The sequence below is a fragment of the Mrakia frigida genome (assembly GCF_051309035.1).
Source record: "Mrakia frigida strain ATCC 22029 unplaced genomic scaffold BDY24scaffold_42, whole genome shotgun sequence".
NCBI classification, from domain to species: Eukaryota; Fungi; Basidiomycota; class Tremellomycetes; order Cystofilobasidiales; family Mrakiaceae; genus Mrakia; species Mrakia frigida.
In genome coordinates this window covers 120,843-148,328 of record NW_027481239.1, presented here as the reverse complement: position 1 = coordinate 148,328, position 27,486 = coordinate 120,843, and the positions used below count along the sequence as shown (strand labels likewise).

General features: G+C 54.2%; 12 protein-coding genes across 12 annotated transcripts; 4 read left to right on the top strand and 8 right to left on the bottom strand.

Moving 5' to 3' along the window:
- Positions 1 to 565: 565 nt before the first annotated feature.
- Positions 566 to 2,685, bottom strand: BDY24DRAFT_402808 (ubiquitin-conjugating enzyme/RWD-like protein). Its single transcript, XM_076642282.1, has 14 exons — positions 2,518 to 2,685; positions 2,387 to 2,425; positions 2,221 to 2,226; positions 2,104 to 2,144; positions 1,953 to 2,044; positions 1,860 to 1,870; positions 1,766 to 1,788; positions 1,672 to 1,681; positions 1,579 to 1,596; positions 1,411 to 1,506; positions 1,118 to 1,314; positions 960 to 983; positions 813 to 844; positions 566 to 717 (listed from the first exon to the last, which is right to left on the bottom strand). Exons 1-14 carry the CDS (start codon positions 2,558 to 2,560, stop codon positions 663 to 665), a joined length of 687 nt encoding a protein of 228 aa, XP_076492768.1. The 5' UTR covers positions 2,561 to 2,685; the 3' UTR covers positions 566 to 662.
- On the top strand, positions 2,518 to 4,054 carry BDY24DRAFT_214473 (uncharacterized protein). Its single transcript, XM_076636528.1, has 4 exons — positions 2,518 to 2,911; positions 2,982 to 3,206; positions 3,287 to 3,938; positions 4,012 to 4,054. Exons 1-3 carry the CDS (start codon positions 2,804 to 2,806, stop codon positions 3,935 to 3,937), a joined length of 984 nt encoding a protein of 327 aa, XP_076492767.1. The 5' UTR covers positions 2,518 to 2,803; the 3' UTR covers position 3,938; positions 4,012 to 4,054.
- A 599-nt stretch (positions 4,055 to 4,653) lies between these two features.
- GTT2 (glutathione transferase GTT2) lies at positions 4,654 to 5,931 on the top strand. The gene is made up of 6 exons (XM_076642281.1): positions 4,654 to 4,770; positions 4,905 to 5,070; positions 5,160 to 5,227; positions 5,366 to 5,454; positions 5,537 to 5,651; positions 5,721 to 5,931. The coding sequence occupies exons 1-6, from the start codon at positions 4,735 to 4,737 to the stop codon at positions 5,892 to 5,894; spliced, it is 648 nt and encodes a 215-aa protein (XP_076492766.1). The 5' UTR covers positions 4,654 to 4,734; the 3' UTR covers positions 5,895 to 5,931.
- Positions 5,932 to 5,992: 61 nt separating this feature from the next.
- Positions 5,993 to 10,944, bottom strand: BDY24DRAFT_402797 (uncharacterized protein). Its single transcript, XM_076642280.1, has 14 exons — positions 10,412 to 10,944; positions 10,100 to 10,137; positions 9,884 to 10,021; positions 9,726 to 9,800; positions 9,603 to 9,630; positions 9,231 to 9,527; positions 8,826 to 9,139; positions 8,674 to 8,736; positions 8,469 to 8,604; positions 7,979 to 8,378; positions 7,573 to 7,883; positions 6,594 to 7,470; positions 6,338 to 6,451; positions 5,993 to 6,268 (listed from the first exon to the last, which is right to left on the bottom strand). The coding sequence occupies exons 1-14, from the start codon at positions 10,657 to 10,659 to the stop codon at positions 6,146 to 6,148; spliced, it is 3,162 nt and encodes a 1,053-aa protein (XP_076492765.1). The 5' UTR covers positions 10,660 to 10,944; the 3' UTR covers positions 5,993 to 6,145.
- Positions 10,945 to 11,874: 930 nt separating this feature from the next.
- Positions 11,875 to 13,654, bottom strand: BDY24DRAFT_402796 (HAD-like domain-containing protein). Its single transcript, XM_076642279.1, has 7 exons — positions 13,479 to 13,654; positions 13,302 to 13,390; positions 13,129 to 13,219; positions 12,680 to 13,013; positions 12,489 to 12,595; positions 12,237 to 12,414; positions 11,875 to 12,155 (listed from the first exon to the last, which is right to left on the bottom strand). The coding sequence occupies exons 1-7, from the start codon at positions 13,521 to 13,523 to the stop codon at positions 12,082 to 12,084; spliced, it is 918 nt and encodes a 305-aa protein (XP_076492764.1). The 5' UTR covers positions 13,524 to 13,654; the 3' UTR covers positions 11,875 to 12,081.
- A 450-nt stretch (positions 13,655 to 14,104) lies between these two features.
- BDY24DRAFT_402793 (translin family protein) lies at positions 14,105 to 16,070 on the bottom strand. The gene is made up of 7 exons (XM_076642278.1): positions 15,923 to 16,070; positions 15,775 to 15,801; positions 15,412 to 15,611; positions 15,180 to 15,303; positions 14,856 to 15,000; positions 14,697 to 14,780; positions 14,105 to 14,474 (listed from the first exon to the last, which is right to left on the bottom strand). Exons 1-7 carry the CDS (start codon positions 16,016 to 16,018, stop codon positions 14,326 to 14,328), a joined length of 825 nt encoding a protein of 274 aa, XP_076492763.1. The 5' UTR covers positions 16,019 to 16,070; the 3' UTR covers positions 14,105 to 14,325.
- A 55-nt stretch (positions 16,071 to 16,125) lies between these two features.
- Positions 16,126 to 18,111, top strand: BDY24DRAFT_418767 (uncharacterized protein; the record flags this gene model as incomplete). The annotated part of the gene is made up of 6 exons (XM_076643894.1): positions 16,126 to 16,251; positions 16,339 to 16,432; positions 16,513 to 16,696; positions 16,772 to 16,877; positions 16,950 to 17,975; positions 18,094 to 18,111. The coding sequence occupies 6 exons, from the start codon at positions 16,126 to 16,128 to the stop codon at positions 18,109 to 18,111; spliced, it is 1,554 nt and encodes a 517-aa protein (XP_076492762.1).
- Positions 18,112 to 19,331: 1,220 nt separating this feature from the next.
- On the top strand, positions 19,332 to 19,886 carry BDY24DRAFT_402785 (uncharacterized protein). Its single transcript, XM_076642277.1, has one exon. The coding sequence runs from the start codon at positions 19,432 to 19,434 to the stop codon at positions 19,828 to 19,830; it is 399 nt and encodes a 132-aa protein (XP_076492761.1). The 5' UTR covers positions 19,332 to 19,431; the 3' UTR covers positions 19,831 to 19,886.
- A 410-nt stretch (positions 19,887 to 20,296) lies between these two features.
- Positions 20,297 to 23,922, bottom strand: BDY24DRAFT_402781 (natural resistance-associated macrophage protein-domain-containing protein). Its single transcript, XM_076642276.1, has 12 exons — positions 23,623 to 23,922; positions 23,255 to 23,349; positions 23,072 to 23,169; positions 22,886 to 22,981; positions 22,373 to 22,653; positions 21,795 to 22,267; positions 21,629 to 21,688; positions 21,449 to 21,548; positions 21,251 to 21,371; positions 21,069 to 21,171; positions 20,625 to 20,960; positions 20,297 to 20,554 (listed from the first exon to the last, which is right to left on the bottom strand). Exons 1-12 carry the CDS (start codon positions 23,849 to 23,851, stop codon positions 20,516 to 20,518), a joined length of 2,031 nt encoding a protein of 676 aa, XP_076492760.1. The 5' UTR covers positions 23,852 to 23,922; the 3' UTR covers positions 20,297 to 20,515.
- Positions 23,923 to 24,499: 577 nt separating this feature from the next.
- On the bottom strand, positions 24,500 to 25,430 carry BDY24DRAFT_402778 (uncharacterized protein). The gene is made up of 4 exons (XM_076642275.1): positions 25,295 to 25,430; positions 24,929 to 25,155; positions 24,770 to 24,864; positions 24,500 to 24,682 (listed from the first exon to the last, which is right to left on the bottom strand). Exons 1-4 carry the CDS (start codon positions 25,379 to 25,381, stop codon positions 24,627 to 24,629), a joined length of 465 nt encoding a protein of 154 aa, XP_076492759.1. The 5' UTR covers positions 25,382 to 25,430; the 3' UTR covers positions 24,500 to 24,626.
- On the bottom strand, positions 25,423 to 25,978 carry BDY24DRAFT_402777 (uncharacterized protein). The gene has a single exon (XM_076642274.1). The coding sequence runs from the start codon at positions 25,729 to 25,731 to the stop codon at positions 25,492 to 25,494; it is 240 nt and encodes a 79-aa protein (XP_076492758.1). The 5' UTR covers positions 25,732 to 25,978; the 3' UTR covers positions 25,423 to 25,491.
- A 38-nt stretch (positions 25,979 to 26,016) lies between these two features.
- BDY24DRAFT_402776 (uncharacterized protein) lies at positions 26,017 to 27,452 on the bottom strand. Its single transcript, XM_076642273.1, has 3 exons — positions 27,334 to 27,452; positions 26,300 to 27,218; positions 26,017 to 26,218 (listed from the first exon to the last, which is right to left on the bottom strand). The coding sequence occupies exon 2, from the start codon at positions 27,105 to 27,107 to the stop codon at positions 26,481 to 26,483; it is 627 nt and encodes a 208-aa protein (XP_076492757.1). The 5' UTR covers positions 27,108 to 27,218; positions 27,334 to 27,452; the 3' UTR covers positions 26,017 to 26,218; positions 26,300 to 26,480.
- Between the last annotated feature and the right edge of the window lie 34 nt (positions 27,453 to 27,486).

Here is a 27,486-nt window from a genome sequence, read left to right as displayed (position 1 = left end):
GGATTTGGGAAGAGGGAGGGGAAGGGGAAGTTGAGCTTGATGGGGAGGGTGACCAGTTTGGGAGGAGAGGAGCAGGTTGAGTTCGAGATCAAGGGCAGAGAGGTGGAGAGTTTTGCGCAAGCGGAGGAGTTGGGGTTGGAGGTTGCGAGAGGACTGCTGGGGAAGGGAGCGGGCAGGATCTTGCAGCAGATTGCGGATCACAAGAACGCGAAGGGGACGGTGAGGAAGGACGACGTGCTCAGTCCTGGAGCTACTTTCTCAGATCTGGCCGCTTGTCCGGGGATGTCTATCTAGTCGGGTAGTAGTTCTTTTTCTCTGTTGGGTAGCTGGACTTCGTTTTTCTAGATCCTGCTCTTTGTTGCTCGTTCGTCCCCGTTCTTGGACGCGTCCTTTTTCGTCTTTTCTTTCTCTCTCCCTTTGGTCCTTCTTCCTTCTTCTTGCTTCACCTCGCTCAGCTCTGCTCCTTCGCTCTTCCTTCTTCTCCTCACTTTGTATTGTACCCCTAGACTATAACCCACTCACATCACTCATCTCTTCACGACGATCCATTGGCATCGAACACCTTTCTTCGCTCATTTCCTTCCCTCTCTCCCACTCGAAAACGGACGTGAACCGGCCATGCTAGAAAGACACACTACGAAGAGACTCAAGCTAGTCTGATACTACTTCAGCAGTTCCTCCACCACCCGATCGTCGGCTATCGTGCGGACGTTGTTCCTGTAAGAGCGAGAGAGAAGGAGAGGTGGAGAGTCAGGACGCGTCGACTCGAGGGGTTGCTGGGGGGAGAGAGAGAGAGAAAGGATGATACTGACCCTCGGTAGTTCAGTCGCCGCAGGGTGTCAATCTGGTGGGAGGCGGGGACGAAAGTGGGAAGAAGGAGAGGGAGGGAGGAAGGGGAGAGGAAACGCGTCAGTTGGGAACGAGACGGATAGAGGGAAGATGGAAGAGTAGAGACGAACGATCTGCATCCTATCGAATCCCATCTGGAAAGAAGGCACGCGCGAAACAGAAGAGAAGCCAGTCAGCTCTACTTCTCCCTTCCTCTCACTCGCATCTCGTCTCGACCCAACCCAACCCAAACCCAGAGCCAACCCGTCCCTCCCGAAACGCGACTCACATTCTCAAACTTCATCACCTCAGCCTTATCTAACCCGGCCAACGCAATGGCATCATCGCCCTTCTCCTTCTTCCCTCCAACCAAACCCGTCGCCCCTCCGACTCCTCCAGCAGCGGTGGGAGCTCCAGCGTAGGCTTGAGCCCAGTAGCGAGCTGTCGAGTTGAAGCTTTCTCGGGAGGTGAGGTAGTGTTTGGCGACTGTGGAAGCGATCGGTGAGTTAGGTGGTGTGTGAAAAGGGTGGTGGAGAAGAGGGAGAGGTCGGAGAGACGAGAGACGCGAAGACGACGACGAACCTTCAGCGTCTTGAGGATCGGAGGGTTCGGGACTGCAGAGGAGGGATTGAAGACTGATGAGAGTTGATTTGAGGGTGAGGACTGGAGACCATTGATCTGTAACGAGAGGCGAGAGTTGGGTGAAAGGTTAGCGTTTGGTCGTCGGGGAGAGTTCGAAAGGAGACGAGCCTTTGAGGATGTCGAGGCCTGCAGGAAGGAAACAAGGACAGTGAGCTCGAGTAGTCGGAGGGAGAGAGGAAGGAAGACTGAAGAAAGACGAACAGATAGCTCCCTGGAAAAGTCAACAAGGCGAGTTCGAAGGTCAGTCTCGAGTGCGAGGGAGGGAAACGAGGCAGGAGACCGGGAACAGACGAACACTTTGCGAGGAGACGTTGGGATCTGTTAGGATCCAAAAAAAGCGAGAGTCAGCGGAGAATTCTACCTACAGACGAGACATGGAGAGAACGAACGGTAGAGCTTGCTGCAGTCGGCGAAGAGGGAGCGAAGGGAAAAGAAGGTGAGCTTGAGCCCAGGAAGGAGATCGAGGAAGAGGCGATACGAACGTTATGAACTTCATCTTGACGGGTTGGAAAGGGTACTGGTCTGGAATGAGGATATCGACCTCGAAATGACCTCCTTCGTAAGGGGTCTCAGTCTGAAAACAAGACAGCGGGTGAGCTCAAGGGGAAGGGGAGACGGATCGAGCGAGCTCACAGGGCCGGGGAAGGAGCCGAGGAGGTGGTAAGGAGAATCGTCTGCAGATCAACGAGGTACGAGGTCAGAGCCAGATCGTAGAAGCATCTAGCGAGCGAAAACTAATAAGCCACTCACCGACCACTGGAAGCGAAAAGAGACGAGCAAAGAAGAGAGAAGGGTCAGCTCGATCCCTCCTTCTCCTTCCTTCCCTGCCCCATCTCTGGCTCTCCTCCCTCGGATCCTGTGGGCCATCGAATCTCGTACATCTATGGACTAGAAGAAGAAGGGAATACACACTCACTCTGAACCTGAATCAACGAAGTCTTGTCCTTCTGACAATCTAGAAGGAAGAAGGAGAGAGACATCCGTTCAGCTTCGATCCTCCCGAGCTCGCGAGACCCATCGTCCTTGCTCTTCAAGCTAGAAACTCACCGTAGATCTCCTTGGTAATTCTTCGTAGACGAGCTTCAGACATGGTGGCAAATAACGGTTCGGGGGAGGGTGCGAGAAAAAGTGGGACGGAGAGAAGATGGGCGTTGCGAGGCAGAGGGACGACGGCGAACCGATGGTCTTGTTCTTTCTTTCCCTCGACAACCACCATCAAAACTCAAAGTTTGGCGAGGCTTCCCTTGAAGAAGAATTCCTTTGATCCTAGATTAACCTCTGTCAGTATGCGTCCTGAATATTCGAGGAAGGAAAGAAGGAAAGAGAGAAGGAGATGGACGAGCTCATCTTCCTCCCCTCCTCCCTTCCCTTCTCCCTCGACCTCTCGTCCATCCCCTGGTTCTTCGTAACCGTACTCGATCCGACGAGAGCCATGTCAAAGGTACGTCTACTCTCCCTACATCGACGATCTCTAATCTTGACTCTTGGTCCTCGTCGTCTTCCTCTCTCAGATCCTTCAACGTCCCTCGACCCGTCGACCTCCTCGCTCCCTCCCATGGGATGTTCTCCTCCTCGTCTTCCAGGAGTCGGAGACTACGACCCTCGCAACTCTCGGAAGAGTCAACCTCGACTTCCTGACTTCGATAGCTCCTCTCCTGTACCGAGAGGTCGAAATCACGACGATTAAACAGCTCGAGATGCTCTTCTGCGACAGGCCCGTCGGCCGGAAGACGAAGGTAAGCTACGGTTTCCCTTCAAGTCTTTCAGCATTGGATACGGTCGTCGTTCTGACCACGGTCTCTCCCTGTTTCCATAGAACTCTACCTCTCTGTCTCGAATCAACCACCTCCTCGACCTCTCCCAAATCAAAACCCTCTCCCTCGATGTCTCCTCCCTCGCCTCCATCCCCCCCTCCCTCACGCTCTCCACCTCCAGAATTCCCTCCGGTCCCATCTCTCTCGATATCTTCCAACTCACCTTTTCCTGGTACGGCGAACCCTCCGTCAAGGTCCTCTACGACTTCCTCCTCCCTTTGCTCAACCCCGTCACCTTCGAAACCCACGTCTCAAGACGGCCGTCCCTTATGTACCCCTGGTTTCCTATGTGGGATACTTCTCCCGTCGTGGGATGGACGCGTCTCCAGGTTCTAGGCTTCAGAGGAGGGATATCTTACCAGTCCTCACCTGGTGGTGATGAGCTCGCTGGAGTCGCTGCTTCCCTTCTTCGACGACCAACGATTCGACTGCACCCCAAGACGCTCTTATGCGACGCTCGTCCACGGGTCTCGTCCTTCGTCGAATACCTGGGCGAGCTCCACCTCTCTCGCGTTCTTCCCTTGGAAGAGATGCAGGAAGGGTCGATGGTTTTGGTCGTCGAGACGGAGGAAGAGAGGAAGGAGGCAGAAGCGGCGGTGGAGGAGCTGGAGCAGAGATGGAGATCAAAATATGTCGTCCATTTGAAGCCTTGATGTGAGTCGCTTCATCTCGTTCGGTTCATATTTGATGCATTCGCTGAACTGGCAGCCTTCCTTCTCGTCATCAGGTCTTCGACGACGCGTCGACTTCCTCCCTCCCTCCTTCCTTCTTTCCCCTCTCCTCACGCCAGCACCCCAGTGCGATCGAACACTCTCAATGTACTACTCTCACGGTCGTCGACCGTATCCTACAACCACCTCCTCCGACTTCCTCTCCCCCTCGTCGTCGTCGTCGTTTGACCCGGCTCAAACCACGTCGTCTCCTCCGTAGATGCGTCGCTGCAGGGTCTCAGGCTTCATATGGTAGTCTTTGTGCGTGACCTTCTCCATCCTCAAGCTCTTGTTAGGCCTCTCGGAAACGATTAACGACTCCGAAAGTGAAACTGACGACTCGTCGTGTCTTTTTCTGCTCGCAGCTTGCTTTGTGATTGTCGCATGGATGTTTACCTTTCTAGAGTGTCGGCTCGGGAAAAAAAATGTTATGATATCCTTTTGGAGATGCGGACTCTCAGCTCTTTGCTCTTTCCTCGTTTCCATGGAGACTCTCCTCGACGCGTCAGGACAGCGGTTCGACGCCTCAAGCGGACGTCGCGAAACTTGCGCTCTCTCCCGAAAGCGATCGTACCTACGTACTTCGGAAAAACGGAAGGTCTGATGCTTCATTCTCAAGGACAACCGAGCACCGACAGTTCAAGTTCAAAATGCCGTCGAACAGATCGTTCCGTTTTCTTCTGCCTCCTCCCCAACCCCCATCTCTTCACCATTCCACACACCCAGCCCAAACAAACACCATGTCGATTCAACTTTCAGGAAACTACATCTCCCCGGTTCGTTTTGACCCTCTTTGCTTCTGCCTTTCATGTCCGATCCAACTCTGTTTTGCCCATCTCCTCCTCTTCTCGGACCTTCCCAGAAACTGATCTCTCCCTTTCTCCCCCATCTCCTCCAACTTGCCTACCAGTGCACTCGAAGAGACCTCGTTTGCGCCTATTACTACGGTCTTGAGGACGGGAAAGACTTCACCTTCAACGAGGTCGATTTCGACCAGATCAAAACAAAGGAGTGGATCGCAAAACAGCCGTTCGGGCAGATGCCCCTCCTCGAGGACGCCGGTTTTGTTCTTTACGGTAAGCTCTCTATAGACCTGGGTATGCCTTTCGTTTTCGTGGACCAATTTTGCTGACCTACGACCCTTTGCTTTGCGGTGAAACGTCAGAGTCGCGCGCCATCGCTCGATATCTCGTCGGTTTGAAGACGGGAGCTCTTCCTGTCGACCTCAAGGAGGTAATTCAGTCATTGTCTCGTTCTGATTAGTCTTGGGCCGATGAGGGTAGATGAAAGCTTGAGCGATAGAGCACAAAACGGCAGCGTCTGACCCCCTTGATGTTTTGGCTCGGACCTCGTCCTCGACTGTGACTTCAGCTCGCTCTCTTGGACCAGGCGATTTCGGTTGAGGTCTCCAACTTCGATTCTGCGACTTCTGAAATTGCATCGGAGAAGGTCTTCAAGTCGTGAGTTCCTCCATCTCCTCTTCGCGTCGACTCTCAAACTGACCCTTCTCTTCCGCTCGTTTCTTCCTTCCTCGATCCCCAGCTGGAAAGGAATCGCCGCCGACGAAGCTAAAGTAGCTGATCTCACTGCCACTCTCGCTGCAAAGCTTGCTGTTTACGAAAACATCCTTTCGAAGCAGAAATACCTCGCCGGAAATGTTCGCGTTTTTGTCCTCCCTCCTGCGTCTCGCCTTCCGCTCTTCGCTGACTCCGCGTTTCGTCTACAGTCTATCACTATCGCCGACCTATTCCACCTCCCTTACGGCCAGATGGCAGTCGAACTCGGAGCCGCTCCTGGACTCGTCGACGGGTCCCTCCCCCACGTCTGCGCGTGGTGGAAACAGTTGACCGAGCTCCCTGCCTGGGCTCGAGCCAACAACAAGGGAGTAGCTTCCAAGTAGTCTATCTTCGATGGAGATGGAATGAGACGTCCCTCGAGCGAGTGCGTGGACCGCAAGGAAAACGGATCACTGATCAGAATGGACGAAGGCGCTTGAGCTTCGTTCTTCAAGCATAGATAAGATTGCGAGAGTGCTACGGAGTAAATGGTGAAAGGCCAGCATAGCAAGAAAGAAGAGGTAAAGGAGGGAAGAAGAAGGAGCAAAGCAAAGCAAACCGAGGACGAGAACGAGACGGATCGATCGACCACGGATCAACGAGGAAGAGGATCTGCCTTCCTATTCCTCCAGTTCATGCTCGGATGATTCCTTTGCTCCGAGACGCCCGTGTGTCGAGTGGTTCGTCCGGTAGGGTTGTGAGCTCGTGACAGAGCATCCTGCGAAGGAGAAGGAGGAGAGAAGGTCAACGACGCGTCGAGAGAAGCCGAAGTGAGAAAGGAACGAACCAAGTGACGTTTCTCAGCCCCTTTGTAGAGGTAGCCCCACCATTTCTTGAGCGTATCGATGAGCTTGGATTCTCGATGTCCCTTGGGGTTCAGCCACTCGAGGAAGGCCGTCATCTGGTGCGAAGACGAAACGAAACGAAGGGAAGGTGAGAAGTCAGCGTCTCGTTTCCTCCCTTCGCTCTCCCTCCCTTTGAATGGTTCTCCCTTCTCTTCGTTCCCACCGAAACGGCTCCAATCAGAACCGAAGAAAACTCACCTCCCCAGGCTCCTCGTAAACCGCCCACTCTCCCTCTCCCAGCATCCCCTCCTCCCCTTCCTCCTTCCCTCTCCTCTCCCTAATCTCCTCCTCCCCAACCCCGTACTTCCCAGCATACCTCCTCCTATCCTCCTCACTCCCACCCTGCAGGTAAATCCTCCCCGTCCCCCACATCACTGCTCCTCCCTGCCCAATCAACCCACTCGACCCCATCCCATCCAACCACCACACCTTGTTCCCGAACCTATCCACTCCCAACGGTTTCGATCGAGGCATATGGATCTGTTTCCTGAACTCTCGATCTAGGCGATCCTCCTCCTTGGCGAGACGAGCGTCTTCTTCGTCGATTCGAGCGACGGACGAGAGGGTGGATTTCGATTTGGGTTTGGGCTTCGAGAGGGAGAGGTCGAGAGCGGCTTGAGTTTTGAGTTTGGCGTCGGCTTCCTTGGAGAGTCGATGGTGGAGAAGACTTTCCCTTCGAGCAGAAGGTGCTCGACTGTGACCGGCGGGAGTTCCAGGGATGGAGGAGACGTCGACGGTGGATCCTGCTTCCGACTCGTCGAGTTCGCTGAGAGGTTCATCGTCGTCGTCTCCGGGCAAGACAGCAACGGGGAGTGCTTCAACGACGGGATGGTCGTGGTCGAGGTCGAGGTCGTCGTCTCCGAGAACGGTAGTTGAGTCGTCAGGGCGCTCCGAAGCCTTGTCTCCTCCGACGCTCGACTCCTCGTCTCGAAGGACGGATCCTGAAGCTCCGTTGAGGTCGACAGACATCTTGTCGTCGTCGTCTCCCATAACCGAACCGCCGTCTAGAGAAGCATGGAGCATGGCGAGAGCTGCTTTGTCGATGGGTCCGTCGAGGGCGAGTTTCTCTTCGGCTCTGGAAGAACGAGGGAAGACGGGACGAGAAGAAGCGCAGAAAAGTCAGTTTTGCGTCTCGATCTGCAAGAAGCGAGTCCGCAAACCTGTTCGAGGTACTCACAGCTTCCTCCTCTCTCTCCTAACATCCTGAACCGCCTTCCTGACCTCCGTCAACTCCGACGTGCTCTCGTCCATGTCGTCCTTCGCCTTCTTGGTCTGTACGGCGAGTTCACAGAGGAACGAAACGATCTCGAGCTTGTAGACCGAGTGAAGGGAGTGGTACTTCTGCGATGGGTCGACAGGTCGAAGGATTTCGTTCGGGTCCTCGTCGGTGACTGCCCAGGAGGGGTTCTCGTCCTCGACTTCTTCGTCGGTGAAGAGGAGGTGAGCGAGGAAGTCGAGGAGATGAGGGACTGAACGAGTTGTAGCTCTCTACGAAGGGGTGAAGAAGGGGAAAGAAGAATAGGGAAGTTCAGTCCCCCGGTCGTGTTTCGAACCCTCGACGCGCCGCGCGTCGTTCAACTCACCTCAACCAAACACCCAACCAACACCCTCTCCCACCTCTGCCTCCCCTCCTTGATCTTCAGCTCGCCACCCGTCGCCCATCCGTATCCAACTTTCCTCGCCTCGTTCATCACCCTCTGGCCCGTCAACCCTTCCTTCCCGACCCAGTTCTCAACGCCTCCCATATCCATCTCCACCTCCCCATCCTCGTCCTCCTCCTCCTCCAACAGCCTCTGCCTCTCCCCGTAGCTCGCAAGAGGTCGTACTCCGAGAGCGTCCTTGGCTCCCGTGGTGTCCTTCATGATGAGGTTGAGAAGGGTAGCGTTGATCTCGACCAGGAGAGGGTGAGGCGGATCGGAGAGGTTGTAGTGCAGCGAGGCTTCGAAGTCGTCGAGGGAGAAGGAGGAGAGAGTGAGGGTTTTGCTGCGACAAGGGAATGAGGGGAAGAGGAAGGGTGAGTGACGGGAAAAGAGAGAAGAAGAAAGGAGAGAGAAAAGAAGAAAAGAGGCTCACCCCAACGAGTTCAAACAACTCCACGACATCAGGAAGGTTTCGAAAAGGTCTCCGAAAGGAAGCTCCTTGTGAGGTAGAGGTCGACGAACGACCTTGCCAGATTTGAGTTCTCGGACGGTGAGATCGCAAAGGAGATCTGTTCAAGGAAGGAGAAGCGGTCAGACGAGAGCGGTGAGAGGGAAAGGAGGAAGAGAGAGAGACTCACCCTCAGCAGGGTACTTGATAGGTTTCTTCCTGGTCGTAGGCTTTTCATCACCTCCAGCAATGTCTACGAAACGGAAGGAAACAGATCAGCTTCGTTCCCTTCGTCGACTTCTCGCTCAAGCGACAGCCTCGAGCTCGACGCGCCCAACTCACCTGCAATCTTCCTCTTCCTTCCCTTCCCACCGCCATTCGCCTCCCCTTCGCCTCCAGCCACACTACTTCCATCGTGACCCGTGCCATCCTCGTCGTCTCCATTCCCTCCTCTCCACTTCTTCCTCTTGTCCAACATCTGCTCCTTGACCTCCTCGATCCGACTCTTCTTCGCCTCGCTCATCTCGGTTGGGACTCCGTACTTGGCAGCCAGAGCAGGTTTGACGATCCACGGGGAAGCAACGAGGGTGGAACGGTCGACGCAGTCTCGAAGGAAGCGACGAAGGATGGATTTGGAGAAGGAGAGACGATCACGGCTGCACGAGAGGAAGAGAAGCGATTCGAGAGATCAGCTCATCGTCTCTTCGGTTCTTCTACGACGCGTTTGATGAGAGTCTGACTACTCACCTGATATGCTCGTACTGCTTATCAATATAGCTATCTCCCCACTTGGTCTCTCCGTTCTTTCCCTTCCCTCGTCCGTCAATGAGTTGGAGTCGATACCAGTATCCCTTCGCAGGATCGAGTTCGTCGGCTTCCTCGTGGGAGAGATTGAGATCTCCTCCGATGTCGTGAGGTACGACAGGTTCCGAGGGAGGTGGCGAGAGGGAAGAGGTAGAGGAGGCTCGGGAGTGAGGGGGAGTAGGTTCGGGAGGAGGCGCGATGGGTTTAGGAGGGAAGATCTCGAACACTCTGGCGTAGTATCTGGAGAGACGCAAGGAATTGGTTAGTGAGAGACGGAGGAGAAGAAAGAACAGATCTAGAGAGAGAGTGACTGACTTGTCTCCTTCGACGTCGACGAAGACCTCTGCGAGAAAGGGAGGAAAGGGAGGGAAGGAAGGAGGGTCAGCTCTCGTTCGTTCGAGTTCTCTCTCTCTGCGAAGAGTCCTTGTAGAAACTCACTCTCTCCTGCAAAGTATCTGTTGGAGAACCTATCGTGGATCGTATCCGTCAACTGGTCCAGTCTCCCAACGACCTCTGAAGGAATCAAACGAAGGGACAGGGTCAGCAGCCCTTTCTCGATAGAACGAAGCTCAACACCTCGAGGGACCAGGACGCACGAAACTGAACAGCCTTGAGCACCGGAGCCTTCAAACACTCTGGGAACTTCGCATGCAAGGTCCTAGCTTCGTTACGTTCGGATTCCAAGGCTTGGAAGAAGGTGAGATTGTTGCGAGAAGTGATCTCGCATTGAAAGGCTGGGAGGAGAGGGAAGGAGGAAGAGAGGTGAGCGTTGATTGAGAGCGGCTGGTCAATGATTTAGAAAGAGAGCTTGCCCTTTTGTTTGTAGAAGTCGACTCGAGCGGCATAGGATCTGGAGGACGAGAGGCGGAAGTGGGAGGAGGAAGGGACGAGTCAGCTTTGAGACGAAGGGAGAGGAAGGGAGGAGGTCGCAGAACGATGAGCTCGAATGGAGGAGATTGGAGGAGGAAGATATATAGATCGTTCAACGAGTGAAGGACTGTTATCTATTCTCCTTCTATAGAGCTGAGCATGTATAGGGATGAACTGAAAAAGAGAGCTCGAAAGGGAACGAGAGCGAGATGGGGCGAAGGAGGAGAAGGAGAAGGGAGGAAGAAGAAGCTCACTCGTAGTCCAAGAAGATCTCTCCCGTCTGCTTGATATAGAAAACGTCGGGATCCTGCTCCTTTGCGAGCTGCTTGGCTGACTTTTCGTTCCCGTTCGCGTCCAGGGTGGAAGCAGGGAGAGAAGGAGGAGGGACGGAGGATCCTGAGGCTACCGAGGTCGCGTCGTTCGTCGAGGAGGAAGAAGTACCGATGGTGGAGAGATCAGGAAGATCTTTGAAGACGACCTTCTTGCGTCGAACGAGGACCATCTTGTAGAGAGAGGAGGAGGAAGGAAGAGGGAGGGAGGAGGAAGGGAGGAGCGAGGAGGGCGACGAGAGGGAGGTTTCCAAGAGGAAGGAAGGAGGAGGGAAGGAGAGCTCGAGCTCAACAGAGGGAAGCTGAAAGGTTTCCTAGGAAGATGATCCCCGAGAGAGTGGATGGATGTATGCGCTTTGGAGGAGGAGGGAGAGAGGGGATCGACCGAGAAGAAGGAGGAGGATGGTCGTGGGTGGAGGGAAATCAGAGGAGCGCTGGCCAAAATCGAGAAGAGGCGGGAGGAAGTTGGGGTCGAATGGAGGGGGGAGGAGGGAGGGGAATTCTCCTAAACGACTTTTGTCAAATCTGCTCAAGGAGACCAAGTGTCGGAAGCGGGAGATGTATAGAAAGGAGGTGAAATCTTCTCGAAGCTCAGTGAAAATTTGGGTCAAACCCGAATGAAGAGTGAGGGAGGAGAGGGAAAGGAAGGAGAGGTCGAAGCTCATCACGTTTCGACGACGTCCCTCCCAACCAGATTCGACCTCCCGCATCCTGTATTTTCTCCTTATGCTGGATGTTGCAGAACTGCTTTTCAGGTTAAAAATCGGACTGAATCCGATCTCCGTAGAAATCTGCTCCGAAACAGCCTTTCAGTGCGAGGAGAGGCGAAAGGCAAGAGCTCACCACCTCCTCCTTCCCTATTCAGCCCTTCTCCTCGAATCTGGCGGCCTTCTCGTGAGTCTTTCTACATCGAGATAGACCGCGTCTTTACCTTGCTTTAGGATTTACTTGAAAGAGATAGCGAAGTGATGTCGAACTTCGGCGTCGTCGCGTCTTCTCAGCACTGTCCTGAACCGATCCTTCCTCTGTGCGTCGACTTTTTTTCTCTTATGTTCGTGTGTAGACTACAGCTGAGTAACGGCACTCGACTGCTCGGATCTCCCACATCCAGAGAGGTCGCTTTCAGAGAGAGAGGAAGACGCGTCGCCCGTGAGTCTCCTCTTCTGCCTTTCCTCTTCGTCCACTCGCGATCTTTTTGCTTCGACCAGCTGAGCTTCACCAAAACACGTTTATATCTATCCCTCAGGGTCCTATTCTCGGGATCAGTCCTTTTCCACCTCCGAACAGCGCTTTGAGAGACGATCGTTCGCGTCGCGTCCAGACGTTCCTTACCTCCAAGCTCATTGATATTGCAACCGTTCTCTCTTCTCGTCTAAAGTGTGTAGAGGTGTTTTTACATGGTCATCTATAACGTTTGAGGGTTCGAACTCTAGAGAAACAATATAATGCGACAAAAGAAACAGACGGGAGGAAAGTGAGGAGATGAGCTGAGCATGCGAGAGCGATACATAATTGGGAAGGTACAATCTAAAGGAGCTGAAACGAGAGGATCCATGAGCGTAATTCTAGAGGGTGAACGAACGAGAGGGGAACGTCTAGGCGTCGACGGAGAACGAGAGTCGTCCAGAGGGAAGAGTCTTGACGTGAACCTTCTCCATGTTTTCGACGACTGAAGAAGACGACGAACCCAACGGAGAGTCAGTTCAACATGGAAGAATCGAGAGGGAAGATGAAAGGAGTAGAGACTCACTGTAATCAGCACCGCAATCAGCGATCTTCTCCCTCGCGTGAGAAGTGCAAACGGCAATGACCGTCGCTCCCGACGCGACGGCAGCTCGGATTCCTGAAGGCGAGTCCTCGAAGATGACGGTGTCCTTGCAGGGAATTCCGAGCTCTTTGGCGGCGAGAAGGAAGGGGTCGGGGAAGGGCTGCGAAGGTGAAGGAGAGGGATGAGAGTCAGTGGAAATCGAACGAAGAGGGAATTGAAGGAGAGAAGACGAACCTTTCCTCGCTCAAGTCGAGGGTCATCGGCAGTGATGGTGACCTTGGGAGGAGTGATTCCAACTCGGGTCATAGCTCCGTGGGCGTAGGTCTTAGCTCCGGAGGTGGCTGGAAGACGAGAAGAGAAAGGGGAAGGTCAGCACGACGCGTCGAAAGAGAACAACGTCAGAGCGAGAAAAAAAAGAGACTCACCGACAGCGTAGGTTCCAACAGGAAGAGAATCGATCATCTCTCTCACTCCAGGGAGGATCCTCACAGACATATCGACGGCGTCCTCCTCTGCATCCCAAGCTTCCTCGAAGGCGGAATCGACCTCCTCCTCCTTGATCTCTTTGGAGAGATGCGACATCGAGAATCGACTGGAGAAGCCTTGCTCGTGCATTGAGGATCGTCGGGAAGAGGGGACGGAGGAGTTGCTAGAGTCGTAGCCGGAGGTGAGGTTGGAGGAAGTGGAGGCGGAAGAGGAGAACGACGAAGCTCGTCGCTTCTGGTAGGAGTCGGCGAAGTCGAGGATGGTTTTCTCGAACTGAGGTTGAGAGAGGGAACAGGAGGAGGGAGGTCAGCATGGAAACGTCTCAAAAGAAACCGAAGGGAGGAAGATGCGAAGACGAAACAAGGACGAGGGTCGACCCTCAGCTCACCTTTTCAACCTCAGCGTCCATCTCATGAGCCTTGATGTGAGGCTTGTAAGATCCAAGGTTATCGATAGCCCTCTTCCCGTGAGTAGCAGCACTGTGGACGAGATAGAAGTACAAAAGGTCAGCGAACGTTCAAGCATCGAGAAAGGGTGGAGGAAGAGAACGGTGAAACGAACATGACCTCGTCCTCAGGCAAACCCAGCTCTCGAGCGACTTGACCCCAGGCAGCTTCAACGGCAGCGATGGAGTCGGTCAAGGTTCCGTCCTGAAAGTAGAAAAGGGAGAGGAGGAAGAAGAAGAGGAAGGAAGGTCAGCGAGTGCGATCGTCGAAAGCGTCGAGCGAGAAGACGAACCATCTCGAAAAGAACACCTTCTGCTTGGAATTCAGAGACGGTCATGATGATGAAGTGTGAGATGAACTAGGTGGTTGTTGGAGTGAGGAGAGGGTTGTTGGAGTGGGAAGGGAGTGAGTTGCTGGTGGTGGTTGGAAGGAAACCCGGAAAGGAAAGGACGTATCCTTTCCTCCTCCTCAGGGCGACCGACAGTCCCAACCCCAACGCGTCAGTCCGTGGAGCTGCTTCCCGATTCTGGAGAACCCAGACTGGGGGAGAATCGGGGCTTGGTGGGGGGATGGTGATCAAGAACGAACGTTGGAGGGAAGGCTCTTCCTTCTTTTTCTCTACAATAGAGAGAGGGAAATGACGCGCGCCTTTTGAAACGAGGGGAAGAAGACAAAGGGGGGTCGCTGTTGGGAAGGATTTCTGGGCGCGTTTTTGAAGGGAAGGAGGAAGAGCTCACCTGAAAGGCTAGAGTCTGGAGGGCCAGCAGTAGTCTGCGACGAGACGAAACGAAACGAAGAGGAGAGGAGGTCAGGATCACCACGTTTGGTTCTCGTCTCGAGAGATCAGCCCTTCGAGGTCGATTTGGCTCGTGTCAGACCAAAAAAATGATAGCTCGTGCTTGAAGTGTTGTTTTAATAGGTGGTAACGTTTCTTATATTTTTCACTTTTGTTCGAAGCGATCTTGGAACGACGACGACCTCTTAGCGTCCGTCGAAGATCCGAGTCGAGCGACGCGTCCCTCCTCTTCTCTCCCTTCCTTCCTTCCATCCCTCTTCCCTACGTCCCCCTCTCTTTCCTATCCCACCTTCCCTCAAAAGACACACGATCTTTCAAGCTCAGGCTCACCAAATCAATGTTTTCATTCCATCCTAGCCCTTTTCCCACCCCGACTCCCCTCGTCGTCCCCTCCTTCGTTCGCAGCCGCCGCTAAGCCTCTCTTGACCATCTCCCCTAACAGATCCTCCCTCCCTTTGAACTCTTGTCGGCGGAGAGCGACTTGGTAGGCGGCTGTTGGGACGAGAGGAGGAGGAGGAGGGGGAGCGGGAGCGAAGGGACGTGCAAGGAGGGTGTGAGGGCGGGCGGGTTGACGAGCGAGGCGAGGAAGATGGGAGAGGAGACGAGAGAGGGAAGAGAAGGAAGATGGGGAGGAAGATGAGTTGGAAGTTTGAGAACGGTAGAAAAGGAGAGAAGGGAGGGAAGAAAGAGGAGGGAGATGAAGAAACAACGAACCGTTCTCAATCTTCTGCAACGACTGAGCCGTAATCTCCTGCTTCTTGTACAGCCCTGGCACCAACGAGATCAGAGGATCGAATTCTATATCCCACACCCAATATCAACATCACAAGTCAGGTTTCCTCTCTTGGGTACCCAAGACATCGCGGGACTCACGAGCTTTCATCGTCCTCACAAACTCGACCGTCTTCAGCGCGATATCGTGATGTCCGAGAGCGATAGCGTTGAGAGTGTAACGCATGAGTTCTCCTGTTAGGTCTGAGAGACCGAGGATGTAGTCGGAGGGGGTTACGGGGAAGAACTGAGAAAAAGGGAGAGGGAGGGACGCGTCGAGGAGGCGGGAGCGGGAAGGGGATTGGAGAGGAAGAGAGGGGAGAAAGAGTCAGCGAACGGAAGATAAAAAAGGACCTGATGGGTGAGGGTTATGTGCGGGAAGGAAAGGGATAAGAGGAGAGGAGAGAGGAACGAGAGAGGACGAACAACTTTCCCAGTTTCGGGATGAGAGAGAGAGCTCTGGATCGTGTTGAGAGGGATGAGACCTCCGTTCGTTTCCAAAAAGTAAAGGAACGAAACCCCTTCAATGTACTCTTGAACTCCTCCGGTGCTGTTTCGTACGAAAAAAGACGAAACGAAACAAAACGAAAGAAGTGAGCTCGGGCTCTCGACCTCCTCCTCTCCCCTCCCTCCCTCCCTCCCTCCCTCTGGTACTTACATATTCCCCTCGTACCTCCAAAACTCGCCTTCGTCCTCCTCCCCAAACTCACTCCCGACCTTCGCCAGCAAGACCCGAATCTCGTTATCCTTGTCCTTCGCTTCCTTGTATCGATCGCCTGGCGGAGGAGTAGCGGTGAGCGAGAGACGGTGGAGGGTGAAGATGAGTTTCTTGGAGAGCGCGGTGATATCTCGGGAGAGCTTCGGAGGGAGATGGGGGTGGTGGTGGGGTAGAGATGATGCGAAGAGAGGAGGAAAGTTGGGAGAGAGAGAGCGAGGAGGGAGGGAGGGAGGGAAGGAAGGAGGAAAGGTGAGCTTCGACGTTTTTGCTCGCAAGGAAAGCGAGGAAGTAGATCGGACCGACCTTGATGATTCGTTCTCGCTTGTCGGTCTGTGTGTATCCCCGAGCCGATCGGAGGTAAGAAGAGAGCCAGCCAGAGAGTCAGCTTGAAGGAGCGACGAACGAGAAGGAGGGAGGGAAGGGAGGAGAGGGCTGAAGGAGGAGAACGAACATGAGCGTCGAGTTGTCCTCGGAATCCAGTGAAAGCGGTCAAGATAGACTCTCCTCTTGAAGGCAGAATTGAGGAGGGAGGGAGAACGTCGGTCATGATGAAGAAAAAACCAAGTCTGGAGACGAGGAAGCGGTTGAGAGGTCAAAGACGAGCGAGCTCACCTCGAATCTCTTTCGACCTCCCGACGTCGATCTCCTTTGGCCATGCCTCTCCCTCTCTCGTTCGTCTTACTTCCTACAACTCTCTCTTCTCCGCAGTTGACTCCTCTCCTCGCTGTGGAGCTCAATGGAGTCAAAATCTACAGGACTTTGGATCCTGAACCTGGGGAGGTGAGCTTCGAATCGATGCTCTCCCTCCCGACTCCCTTCGTTGCTCGAGCTCACCATCTTCTTCCTTATCTTTCTCTCTGTCTCCAGCCCTTCGTCTCCTCCTCGCTTCTCCTCCTCTCCCAATCCCTCCCTCCCATCCTCGCTCTCACGAAATACGAATGTCGACTTCCTCTAGGCTACGGTCAGCAGTCCTTTGCTCTTCCAGCGTCAATCTCCTCTCCGCGAATCGAGCTCACACCTCTCTCGCTCCCTCGTTCGTAGACACCTCCCTCTCTGGTCTCGCTCCCTTCCCAGATATCTGGATCCCTCTAGCGACTGCGCGCACTATTGCGAAGGATCTTGGCGTCCTGGAGCCGTTGGGTTGGCTGCTGAGTTGGAAAACGAGAGCCATGTCGAGTTGGTTTGAGGGAGTTGGGGAGGACGGAGGAGGGGTTGTTGCTCATAAGTCAGTCCTTCCTCCTCTCAGCCTTCTTTCGAAGCAAGTTTGAGCTTGATTTTGACTCTCTTTATTGTTCCCCAGCTGGAGACTCCCCGAAGATCGAGCAGACCCTTCAGCCTACTCCCATCAAACGCTCCTGTCGACACCCATCACGTCCAACATCGATCTTCTCCCAGCTCATCAAACCGTTCGTCTTTCAGCTTCATTATCCTCCCCCCTTCTTCTTTTCTGACCTTTACCTCCTTCTCATTATACTCAGATCCTAACGCTCCTCTCTCCAACCCAGCTCACCACCCTCCTCTCCTCCACCTCCTCCCAGGCGTCAGCCATCCCTCCCACCCCGCTCTCCCACCTCTGGCCAACCCTCATCCTCCTCACAACCGAATCCTTCGAATCTTACCTCTCCAGTTCTTCCTCCTCCTCGGAAACCTCCTCCTCTACAGTCCTAGCCTCCCTCGTCCTCCCGTTTCTACATCTCCTCGGAGCCGAATCCGCGTTCCCCTCGATCCAACGAGACGAGCTCGTCAAGCTTTTGGGAGGGAGAAGAGGGCTAGGAGAGGAAGGGAGAAGAGCTTGGGTGAAAGGAGTGGAGGTGCTGGGTGGGTTGTTGGTTGGGTTGATGATGGGCGAGGTGAGATGGGAGGTGAGGGAGGGAAAGGGGAGGGAGGTGGTTTTGCCTTTGAAGGAGGACGAGGAGGACGAACCACAGCAGCAGCAGCAGGCCACTACGGAGGCAGAACCAGCCGAACTAGCATCAGTAGCACCACTTGCTTCTCGTCACCATCGTCGAAACGGAAAAGAACCCACAAGACCTCGCTCGTCTTCGCCCTCCCCGCCGAGTCGTCCAGTCGACTCGACGCGTCTTCCGTCTCCCGTCCCTCCTCCTCCTCTTCCTTCAACTCTTCCTCCATCTTCACCCTCCTCAACACAACTCACACCCTCATCCTCCCAAATTTCCTCCCAACTCTCCACCCTCATAGCTCAAATCGAAGCTCTCTCCACTCAGATCGAAACCCAACGGACCCAACCTCTTCTTCTTCCTCCTCCCCCGAGTCCTTCGTCCGTCGCTTCCTCCTCTAGTTCGATGCCTTCGCCACCTCCCTCCCCGCCAACGTCGCCAACTTCAAGGTCATGGATCTTAGTCGCGTTACTGCTCTTCTCGAATCTAGCTTGGTTGGTCCTCGTGGGTCTCCGAGGAGGACGAGGAGGAGGAGGTGGGCTCGTCGCGTCGTCGTCGTCGTCGTCGTCGTCTCCAGATTTCGTCCAACTCCCATCTAGGAGCAGTGTAGAAGAGAACCGAGCTTGTGTACTAGCTTCTCTACTAGTACGAGATCAGCACGAGATCGATGAGCTGTGATCTCCCGACGTTTTTTCTTTCTTTCTTTCTTTCTGCGTCCCCTCAGCGGAAAGCCATCGTCTAGACTAAGTCTAGCTGCTTCAAAAATTTACATCCCGCCCCGATGAAGGTGTTCAGGAGAGAGCTTCGAAGCACCGAGGGAGTCGTCGAGGATCAGTGAACGCGAGAGATGTGTGAGTAGTTCGATTCCAAACTACCTCGCGACGCGTCCTCCCCAGAGCAGAGGGGATCGTGGCTTCTTCTTCTTCGCTCCTCGCGATACACGAACTGCTCTGCGTCTATCCCTTGGAGTGCTTCAGTCAGCGGGGTGATCCGTTCAACTGTTGGGCAGATCGAACAATCACACTTTCGACCGCTCGAACGCGTCGTGAACTGTCACTCCGATCTGGTCAGGCATCTCAGCCTCGCGTCAAGAGGGATCGTAGGTAGACTCGACGGAGAGGTAATGTCGATCTCCGAGATTGAGAGGAGGAGAGATGCTGGCCGGTCAAAGTCAAATCGAATCAGCTGAACCTCCTCTTTCTCTTCTCCAACCGTCAGCATCGATTTGAGTCTTTCTCGAAACACATCCATGCAACCATTCACCATCTCAATCAAGCTCGTATCCATGTCTTCTAGGAATCGAAGAGCCGTCGCTCGAGAGCAGTCAGCAGAGGAGGAAGAAGAAGGGGATCACCCGAAGGTGAGCTCGACGTCGTTCCTTCTCTTCGCTCCTTCACTCCTCCTTCGTCTTTCCACGCTTCCTCGCTCTCAAGCCCTCTATCAGAAGGAACTGACTGTACTATCTCGCTTCCGACTTGCCCTCAGAACTCCTCCCTTCGCTCCTTCTTCCCTCTTGAGGTCGTCAGGTTCATCCTCCTCGAACTCGCCGGCGACCTTCCCTCCCTCGCCTCCGTTTGTCTCGTCTCGTTTGGATGCTTGGAGGAAGCGAGTGGAGAGCTGTACAGGGATGCAGTGGTGAAGTCGGATCGTGGGATGATCAGCTTCTTCTGTGGTGTGAGTCCAGGCAAAGCGTTCGACGAAGACGCAACTCGACCTGATCACCTCTCCTTCCTTTCCTTCTTGTCCGCTTCCTTCTCCCGCCCAGGTCAAGCTCAAACGTCACTCTCGCCTCATCCCCCATCTCTCTCTCCAACAAGTCCAAACCCTCCACGTCTACTGCTCAGCCCAAATAGGTCCCTCTCCTCTCGCCCCTCATCTCATCCAAAAGAGAGGCTCTCTCGCCTACTTCCCTCCCCGCCTGGACCCTCCCGTCTCCCTCTCCAAGCTCTCCATCAGTCCCCTTGGATTCCCACACCACTACATTTCCTCCAACAACCTCATCTACCTCGTCGAATACATCTTCCCGCACCTCAAGCCTCGTAACGTCCATTTCGTAGCAGGAATGATTGACTTCAGGACCAACAAGGATGAATTGGTTCGCCTGTCGTTCGATTGGACGCGGACCGTGGGAGCTTGGTCCAGCGAGCTATGCTCGTTGTCCGTCACTGGACGCTGGCCTCTCGGGAATAGGGAGGTAAACGGCGACCTCTTCCTCCTCCCGATAGGACGCAAGAGGCGGGAGGGAGAGGAGGTTGTGTTGTCGTTGAACATGGTGCGATGGCCGTTCAAGTGGATTTTGCAAGCTACCATTGAGCTTGGTGCGATGGGAGCTTTTGAGCTGAAGGGGATGTCGACCAAGCTGGTTGTCCCATCGTTGGAGGTGGAGCAGATGAAGGAGAGGTTGAAGGGGCTCTTGTCGGAGGAGCAGAGGGAGAGAGTTGAGGTTGTAGGAGAGGAGTGAAACGGTTGCGTCTTTGATAGTGTAGCTTGTGTTTTTTGATGTTTTCTTTCCTTGATGCTTCTTGTTTCGACCCGAGAGAGATCGACTCCTCGTCGACGTTCGGTCGCCTCGAACGAAACAAAACGCGTCTTCACCGCTCTGGGTCGATGCGGACGTTTCATTGCGCTCCAAGGGACAGGAGGAGACGAGCTTTTCGGAAGACGCTGGAGCACTGCAATCAACTTCCGAGCTAAGCGCTGAGCGTTGACTCGAGAGTCAAAGTTGAGCTTGGATCGTCGCGTCGTCGTCTTCGAATCTCGTCCAACTGGTTTTCCTCCCCCGTTGCTGCTGGTCATTCAGTAGCCTGGGAGAGGATTGAACCGGGTTGCTAGCTTCTCTCCCGACTTCGAGATCGACGAGCTGTGATATCTTTTCGAGAGGATCGAACTTGCCCCCGATCTCCCTCTCCCTCTCGTCGGAAAAAAGAGAAGTGCACGAAAACATCGATTGCAGAAGGGCAAGTACGTATGTAGATGAAAGAGTAGGTAGGCAGGTAGGGTACAACAATTAAGAAGGATACAGACGGCAGCAAAGAGGGTCAAAAAGGGACGCGACGCAAGGTAAGGTGAGAAACGAAGTAAAGCGAAGAGATAAGTGGGACAGAAGAGTCCGTTCGAAGCAAAACATAGAAGGAAAGAAAGCTAAGCTACTCGGCACCACCCATAGCAAGGGTCACGATAACGTACTGGAACAAAACACGAGGTTCGGTCAGCTTTCGGTTCGAGACACGAGGCAAGAGAAGATCGACGGCTCACACTGTTGGCCAACACAACCGTCGAGAACAAGAGCCAACCCAGCCCAGTAGCAATCTTGGAGGCCTTGAAGCTGACTGGTTTCCTGGTCTCATCCTCCTCGACGTCTTCATCTCCTGCGACAACGACGACGTGGTCCTGTTCCTCGTTCTGAGCTTGCGCCTGAGCCTGAGCTTGTTCCCGCTCGATCTGCTCGGCCTCGACGTGAGGAGGAGCCTCGATGGAGGAAGGAGGAGGGGTAGGTTCGATGGAGGCGACGGGCGCGTTGACGACCATGACGTTGGAGGAGGTGAGGTAGACGAGAGGAGCGATGACGAAAGGAAGGACGATAGAGAGGACCTAAGAACCGAGAAAGAAAGTCAAGAATCAGGAAGTGCTTCGACCTCAATCGGACGAGAAGGACGAAGTGGAAAAGCAGAAACGGGGCCAGGAGGGAGGAGGACTCACGACCTGCGACGCGACGAGCAAAGTATCGATTCCATCACGTCCGACCGAAACAGCGACGGCGATGGCGGGAACAATACTGATGAGACGGGTGAGGATTCGTCGCCTGGAAGGAAAGAGGATGGAAAAAGAGTCAGCGAAACGAAGAACGAGGAGAGAAGGGGAGAGGAGAAGGAAAGACTCACATGAAAGGCGACGTCTTCCACTCGATGAAACCCTCTGAAACGACCTGACCAGCGAGAGTAGCGGTGATGGACGCACTCTGTCCAGAGCAGAGAAGAGCGATGGCGAAGAGAAGGGCGGCACCTGCGAATCAAGGAAACGAAACGCGATGAGCGAGGGTTGGACGAGGGAGGCGACGAAGAGAAGAAAGCGGGACTCACCAGATCCGATGTAGTCTCCGATCAACTCGTGAGCATCGAAGAGATCGGCGGTGGCAGCATCAGGAACTCCATTTCGGTAGAAGAAGGCGGCGGCGGCGATCTGAAAGAGGAGGAACGGAGAGGAAGGAGTCAGTCAAAGCCGAGAGGGCCGACCAACAGCAGCAGAGGAAGAGTACGAACGACGAGGATAGCTGAGTTAATGGTGACGGCGAATCCGAGGAGCGAGAAGATGATGTCGACCTGAGAGAGTGAGAAGGAAAAGGGCGGCGCGAGAGGAAGGTGGGTTCGAGAGTCAGTCGAGATCTTCATACTCGAGAAGAGATAGAGATGATGGGCCGATACTCACAGTGGCGTGAGTGATGTGTTTCCTGATGAAGTTGAGCCTATCGAAAGGAGCGACAGGTCTCTCGTCCTCCTCCTCCTCCTCTCCCTCCACGTTCTCGACTCCCTCTCGTCCAGACCTCACACTCGACCTCTCACTCCCTCCAACCGCATCCAACTCAACCTCCCCAGCCTTCTGCTCTCCCTTCCCACCACCAACCGACTTCCTATCCCCAACCGACGACGCGTCCGAATCCGACCCAGTCCTGTTGAGATCCCTTCCCTTCCCCTTCCTGTCGCTCTGTCCTCGAACCTTCAACCCCATCTCCTTCCCCATCCTCTGCCATGAGGAAGGGAACAAGTCCATGACGTTCCTCGACGGGAGTTTCCAGAATTTAGAGGAGTGAGTGGGTTCGACGGGGTTGCGAGGGAGGAGGTCGAGTCGATCGACGGTCGCGAGTCGGGATCCGATGAAGAGGGCGTGAGGCATGACGGTGGCTGTGAAAGAACGAGAGGAGGAAGAGGTCAGATACGGTGCGAAGAGGATCGGGAGGAGGGAAGGAGATCGAGGTCGGAGACGCGTCGAGCTGAACACGAACTCACCTCCGATGATTCCGATCGATACATAAAGAGCACCAGGACCAAAGACGGTCTTACTAGGCAGGTATCCTTCAAAGACGAGGTTCCACTGGGGTTCGATTCGGACGACGAGAACGGTGAAGCATCCAAAGACGGCGAAAACCAAGCAGCAGATCAAGATCTCGAAGGTTCGAGTTCCCTTGCTCGAGTTGTCGCTGGCGTCCCGTTGGAAGAAGGCGAGGACGAGGAGGACGTCGAGCGAGGTGAGGAGGACTCCAGCGTAGAGAGGAAGCTTGGGGAAGAGGCTGTAGATCGAACGGAAGAGACGGCGAAGGAGAGACGGCAAAGAGTCGACAGAAGAAGTCGGCGAGAGAGAGAGAGTCGAGCAAGAACGGAGTCGTCGGGCGATAGAGAAAGTCAGCGGACAGCAGAAGTGTGTATCAGAAAGGGGAGGGAAGAGGAAGGTTGATCAGCCCGGAACGAATCGGAGGGGAGGAAGGAAAGGCAGAAGAGGAAAAGAAAGAAGACAGGACGAACAGGTTGAGCGCAATCGCACTTCCGAGCAGCTCTGCGAGATCCGTGGCGATGATGGCGATTTCGACGAGGACGTAGATAGGGTAGAGGGCTCCCCATCTGTAGCGGTACACCAGACAAATCGGAAACGGATCAGGTCGTGAGAAGGAAGAAAGGGAAGAGAGGGGAGAGAGAGGAGCTTGAACTGACCTGTACAACATCTTGTGCCTGGGTCGATCGTGAAGCAACAATCTCGTGTGTCTAGCGAGATCCAGTCCGGTAACGATCCCAAGTCTGGTAGCTTGGACCTACAACAGAGAGAGAGAACAGCGAATCAGCAAGGCGAAACTCAAAACCGGAGTTGGTCGGAGAAGAGAGTTTCGGAAGACGAACCTGAAGAAGAATCGCTCCCAACCCAGCCATGAGAACGACGAACAAGAGCTTGTACCCGTAGGCTGATCCGGCTTGCAGGTCGACAGACCAGTTACCTAGATTAAGGAAAAGAAGGAGCAAGAGGATCAGCGACTTGAAGGAGAGGGAAGGAGCCAAGAAAGGTGAGCTCGAGCTTGTTTTCTTCCTTCCTGCTGAAAGACTGCCCTCCATCTTGAACCCTCGAAAGTATACAGCCCTCGACACAGAAGCGAGTCCTACGTCTCCACCGAGAGAAGATTTTCGCATCCTTCTTTCCAGCCCGTCATCTTCTCTCACACCCTTGGCAAGACCGACCGTCCATCCCTCTCTTTCAAAGGAAACAGACTTACCAGGATCGAAGTAAGCGACAGAAGCGACGATTCCAGGTCCTACGAACTTGAGGTGATGAAGAATCCCTCTTCCCGATCGTTTGAGCAAGCCAACGGTCCTCTCTCGCAAGGTAGCAGGAGTCGAAGGAGCAGCAAAGTCGGGATTGGTCGTTCCTTCTTTTTGAGAAGTAGAATCGTACGTGGGCGGAACTGTAGGGAGAGCGAGCGAAGGGGAGAGAGAGGAAGACATAGCTTCGGTCTGTTTGTGAGTGTCCTTGAGATCAAAGGGAAAGGGGAGGGAGGGAGGGAGGTTGTGATGGTTGGGAGGGAAGGAAGGAAGGGAGGGAGGTTTCGGGGGAGAAGGGGAAGGAGTCGATCGTGTTTGAGGCGGCCACTACTTCTTTCCCGGTAAGAAAGTGAATTTTCGCCTCGCCTTCCGATGGGTTGAGATCTCCTAGGGCGGCGAACGTGCTTCCCCTTGTAATACGCTTGGAAGGGCTGCGATGAGAACAAGGTGGGCTTGGTAGGAAAGGCGGACTTGAAGGGACGCAAGCTGCGAGACGAGGTCGCGACGAGATCGAAGAAGAAGGAGTGACACTTCTTGCTGCAGTAGATTTTGGAAACACGGTCTTGAACTTGGAGGTGGCGAGTCTAGGGCAAAAGAGGGGGGGGGGAGGGTTCTATCTCCCCCCCCCCGACGAGAAGCGACGGAACGGAACGCGTCGTCGTCGGCCTGCGTCTCGCCAGTATCAGCAAAAAGAGATCGATCGGATATCGCGGTAAGCCGTACAGACCGAATTTGAATGAGAAATACATCATGATAATCTCTTGCGCTCTCGTATCTCGCCCCGTCGCGTCGCCTTTTCTTTCGTCGTCAGTTCTTCGACTATGAAGGTCGCAGGATTTCAACAAGATGGGAGATAGGCAGGTACAGTAGCGAAGTGTTCTGATGAAGAGATAAATTAACCCAAAGCCCAAAGCGAATCGACGAAAAGAGAAAAATCAATGGACGCGTCTCGAGAGGATCAGGTCTTTGAGCATTGACCAGCTAAGGAGAGAGACCATCCTCGGACGCAAGAGTCTGATAGTTGGGAAGCAGCATGAAACGGTTGATCAGTAGCTCGACTGCTTTCGTAGAGAAGGAAGGAAACTGAGGGAGCCAACTCACGAGCGACGCACTTCCCTCCGACACAAGCAACCTCGTCAACGCCTCGAAGATCCGAACAGTCCACCCCAGCTCCTCCAATACAGCCTCCGCACGAACTAACAATGCAAGACTCGTCAATCAGAGAGTCGAACGGAGAGAGGAACGAAAACCCGAACTCACTTGAGGTTTGACACGACGTCGATGCATTTCAGATCCTTCGAGAGAAGGCAAGCTTGCTCTCCGATAGGACAGATCTTTCCTCCTACGAAAGGAGTCTGCTCGTAGACCTTCCTCTTCCGGAAGGGAGCCGGAGAGACTGCAGGGTTGGGCGTTCCGACTCCAGGAGCTAGTGTGAGGCACGCCGTTGAGTAGATCGTGTCGGTGAGAGGAGCTCCTGCTGTGTAGATCTAGAGGTCAAAAAGGAAAGCATGCGATCATCAGCCTTCATGTCGCAGAATTGAGGGAGAAGGTCTCGGCGTCGAACGAAAGAGCAGCTGTCTTTCTTCTCGTTCGACGCAACGTCCGCTCCCTTTGAACTAGACTCACACAGCTTCCATCTCCTGCCATGACATACCCTGGACTTCCAGAACAACGATCAATCATCCCTTGGACGAAGCTGCCGATCGAGGTCATCCCACTACAGAGAGGAGGATACCCTCTTCACGAGTCGTTCCCGTTCCCGTCCCCACAAAGAAACAGTCAGCCTCTTCCTCTCGTTCTTCCCCCATCCTCACACTCGCCACTCACTCGGGATACGTATAGCAAAGCTGCTGTCCATACTGGTAACCCAGCGCCGAATCAATATCCGCTCGAGCTTCACACTCGGCGAGGGTGTTGATTCCTGTGTGGGTGAGGTAGGGAGCAGTGAAGGACCAGAAGTCTGACTGATGGGCAGAGTCGTAAGGGACGTAGACAGCTGCGTAGATAGAGGGGAGGGAGACGAAGAGTAGGAGGAGAGAACGGGAGGGGAAGAATGCGTGCATTTCAGGGAGAGCTGGGATGGAGGTTGGAAGTTAGAAACAAAAGGAAGCAAGGGGGCAAAGGCAGTAAGCTGGGATCAAAAGGTGAGACCTAAAAGGAACGGATGAGAGGAACGGAGATGAAAAAGGAAGAAGGGACGGGAGGCGCGCGTTTGAGTCGTTCCGACGAGAGCGTTTGTTCCTTTTGAGGCTTGAATTCAAGTTGATCCCGGGTGATACATCGGCTGGAGACGAAACAAGCTGGAGCCTATAATACGCTTCCGAAGGGAGAATGGACCTCGATAAGGGCCTGGACCAGACGCTGAGAAAACCAGAAGGGTCGCGTCCTTTATTTTGCCTTTTGAATTCTCGGAGAGCATGCTCTGCCTTCCGACCCTCCTCTCGATGAACAGAAAAAAAACGAAGCTGGAAGGAGCTCATATATGCTACGAGCGTAAGGTATGAAGCATCGAGCCGAAGGGAGGGAAGCAGTCGAAACTCGAGCGAAGACCTGAAAAGAAGGAAGAGAGGGACGCGTCGAGGTCAGGTACGGTAAGAGAAAGCTTCTTCTTCGAGATGAACGTCAACTTACCTGTGCAAGATGGTGAAAGAGATAACCCCTGGTCTCCTCCTGACGACGATATATAGACGATCGAGAGGAGGCGAGGATGTGGTCGAGGGAAGCGAGCGACTGAGAGTTGGAGAGAGAGAGAGCAAGAATCAGCTTCCAATTTTACCTGTAGGTAGAGCTTGTACTGACCTCGAGACCAAGACTACTGAAGAACGTTGATCGCAATCCGACGTAACCTTCCTTCCACGACTGTCGAGGGCAATCGACGAACGGCGACATTCCTCAGAATCGAGCTCAACCTCTGCTTCTTCTCGACCGAATCCACCCAGATCTCCACCCTCTTCAACCCTCTACACGGGAACCTCTCGTCCACTTCCTCCTTCAACCCACCTCCTGCTCCTCCCTCAAATCTTGCTGTAGAAGGAAAGAGATCCGACTCAAAGTTCCGGACCATCTTCAACCAGATCCAATCCTCCAACCTAGACGACATCTTGATCTTGAGAACGGTGTTCTTGAAGGGAAGATCCGAAAGCATGGTGGAGGAGGTAGCGTCGTAGAGATGAAGGAAGCGAAGTCGAGTCCAGACTCCTCGATCCAACTCCATCGAGGGAGCGTGAGCGTCGGGGCTGTCGACGGTCTCCGGCGTAGAAGGGATGGCTCCATGGAGAACGAGAGTGATGGGTGCAAAGTGAGGGAGGAGTCGGTAGGCGAGGATGGTTTGGACGAAATTCTGCTTGTAAGGGACGGCTGCTCGAACATGGCGAACGGGAGGAAGTTTGAGTCGAAGGACGTCGACTTTGATGGGGGTTTGAAGGAGGAGACGGTCCATTGAAAGGGGAGGTGTAGGGATGGGTTCGAAGATTTGAGATCTCGTGAAAGTGAAGATCTTGATCTTGTCGAGAGCGAGGTAGGAGGAAAGCTGGGGTTGCTGGGAACTCGACTGGAGAGAGGGAGGGGGACGGGAGGGTGAAAGCGAGCGAGCTCATCAGTTTCCAAGCGGCTCCCACTTTTAGACTACAGACGAGATGAAAAAGTTGTTAAGTGAATCTGCTCACCAGTCTCCTACAGAAAAGCTTCGCGAGTTGATCGAAGCCGTAGATCTCGACGTCTCGGTAGAGAAGAGGGGAGGAGAGCTGGAGAAAGGCGAACGAGGCTCTCGAGGTCTGGGCGAGCGTCGAGGGATCGCAGAAGCGAAGGATGTGGTTGTA

Excerpts from the sequence above, each read along its gene's own strand:
- BDY24DRAFT_214473 (XM_076636528.1), top strand. The coding sequence starts at position 2,804 with ATGGACGAGCTCATCTTCCTCCCCTCCTCCCTTCCCTTCTCCCTCGAC. Across the intron at positions 2,912-2,981 it reads CGACGAGAGCCATGTCAAAG|ATCCTTCAACGTCCCTCGAC; the intron begins GTACGTCTACTC and ends TTCCTCTCTCAG. Across the intron at positions 3,207-3,286 it reads CCGTCGGCCGGAAGACGAAG|AACTCTACCTCTCTGTCTCG; the intron begins GTAAGCTACGGT and ends CTGTTTCCATAG.
- BDY24DRAFT_402785 (XM_076642277.1), top strand. The coding sequence starts at position 19,432 with ATGATTGACTTCAGGACCAACAAGGATGAATTGGTTCGCCTGTCGTTC.
- BDY24DRAFT_402777 (XM_076642274.1), bottom strand. The coding sequence starts at position 25,731 with ATGCACGCATTCTTCCCCTCCCGTTCTCTCCTCCTACTCTTCGTCTCC.
- GTT2 (XM_076642281.1), top strand. The coding sequence starts at position 4,735 with ATGTCGATTCAACTTTCAGGAAACTACATCTCCCCG. Across the intron at positions 5,228-5,365 it reads TTCCTGTCGACCTCAAGGAG|CTCGCTCTCTTGGACCAGGC; the intron begins GTAATTCAGTCA and ends CTGTGACTTCAG. Across the intron at positions 5,455-5,536 it reads TCGGAGAAGGTCTTCAAGTC|CTGGAAAGGAATCGCCGCCG; the intron begins GTGAGTTCCTCC and ends CTCGATCCCCAG.
- BDY24DRAFT_402776 (XM_076642273.1), bottom strand. The coding sequence starts at position 27,107 with ATGGACCGTCTCCTCCTTCAAACCCCCATCAAAGTCGACGTCCTTCGA.
- BDY24DRAFT_402797 (XM_076642280.1), bottom strand. The coding sequence starts at position 10,659 with ATGGTCCTCGTTCGACGCAAGAAGGTCGTCTTCAAAGATCTTCCTGAT. Across the intron at positions 8,737-8,825 it reads AAGGAAGAGGAAGATTGCAG|ACATTGCTGGAGGTGATGAA; the intron begins GTGAGTTGGGCG and ends TCCGTTTCGTAG. Across the intron at positions 8,379-8,468 it reads AGTTGTTTGAACTCGTTGGG|CAAAACCCTCACTCTCTCCT; the intron begins GTGAGCCTCTTT and ends CCCTTGTCGCAG.
- BDY24DRAFT_402778 (XM_076642275.1), bottom strand. The coding sequence starts at position 25,381 with ATGACCTCGATCGGCAGCTTCGTCCAAGGGATGATTGATCGTTGTTCT. Across the intron at positions 24,865-24,928 it reads GACGTCGTGTCAAACCTCAA|TTCGTGCGGAGGCTGTATTG; the intron begins GTGAGTTCGGGT and ends TTGCATTGTTAG. Across the intron at positions 24,683-24,769 it reads CGGAGGGAAGTGCGTCGCTC|ACTCTTGCGTCCGAGGATGG; the intron begins GTGAGTTGGCTC and ends CCCAACTATCAG.
- BDY24DRAFT_402793 (XM_076642278.1), bottom strand. The coding sequence starts at position 16,018 with ATGACCGACGTTCTCCCTCCCTCCTCAATTCTGCCTTCAAGAGGAGAG. Across the intron at positions 15,612-15,774 it reads AGCGAGAACGAATCATCAAG|CTCTCCCGAGATATCACCGC; the intron begins GTCGGTCCGATC and ends CTCCCTCCGAAG. Across the intron at positions 15,001-15,179 it reads ATCCCGAAACTGGGAAAGTT|TTCTTCCCCGTAACCCCCTC; the intron begins GTTCGTCCTCTC and ends CCTTTTTCTCAG.
- BDY24DRAFT_402796 (XM_076642279.1), bottom strand. The coding sequence starts at position 13,523 with ATGACCGTCTCTGAATTCCAAGCAGAAGGTGTTCTTTTCGAGATG. Across the intron at positions 13,391-13,478 it reads AAGGTGTTCTTTTCGAGATG|GACGGAACCTTGACCGACTC; the intron begins GTTCGTCTTCTC and ends TTCTACTTTCAG. Across the intron at positions 12,596-12,679 it reads TGTTGGAACCTACGCTGTCG|CCACCTCCGGAGCTAAGACC; the intron begins GTGAGTCTCTTT and ends CTCGTCTTCCAG.
- BDY24DRAFT_402781 (XM_076642276.1), bottom strand. The coding sequence starts at position 23,851 with ATGTCTTCCTCTCTCTCCCCTTCGCTCGCTCTCCCTACAGTTCCGCCC. Across the intron at positions 21,549-21,628 it reads TTAACTCAGCTATCCTCGTC|ATCGCCGCCGCCGCCTTCTT; the intron begins GTTCGTACTCTT and ends CTCCTCTTTCAG. Across the intron at positions 20,555-20,624 it reads CGGTTGTGTTGGCCAACAGT|TACGTTATCGTGACCCTTGC; the intron begins GTGAGCCGTCGA and ends GTTTTGTTCCAG.
- BDY24DRAFT_402808 (XM_076642282.1), bottom strand. The coding sequence starts at position 2,560 with ATGTCTGAAGCTCGTCTACGAAGAATTACCAAGGAGATCTACG. Across the intron at positions 2,045-2,103 it reads TCGGCTCCTTCCCCGGCCCT|ACTGAGACCCCTTACGAAGG; the intron begins GTGAGCTCGCTC and ends TCTTGTTTTCAG. Across the intron at positions 718-812 it reads CGGCGACTGAACTACCGAGG|GAACAACGTCCGCACGATAG; the intron begins GTCAGTATCATC and ends TCGCTCTTACAG.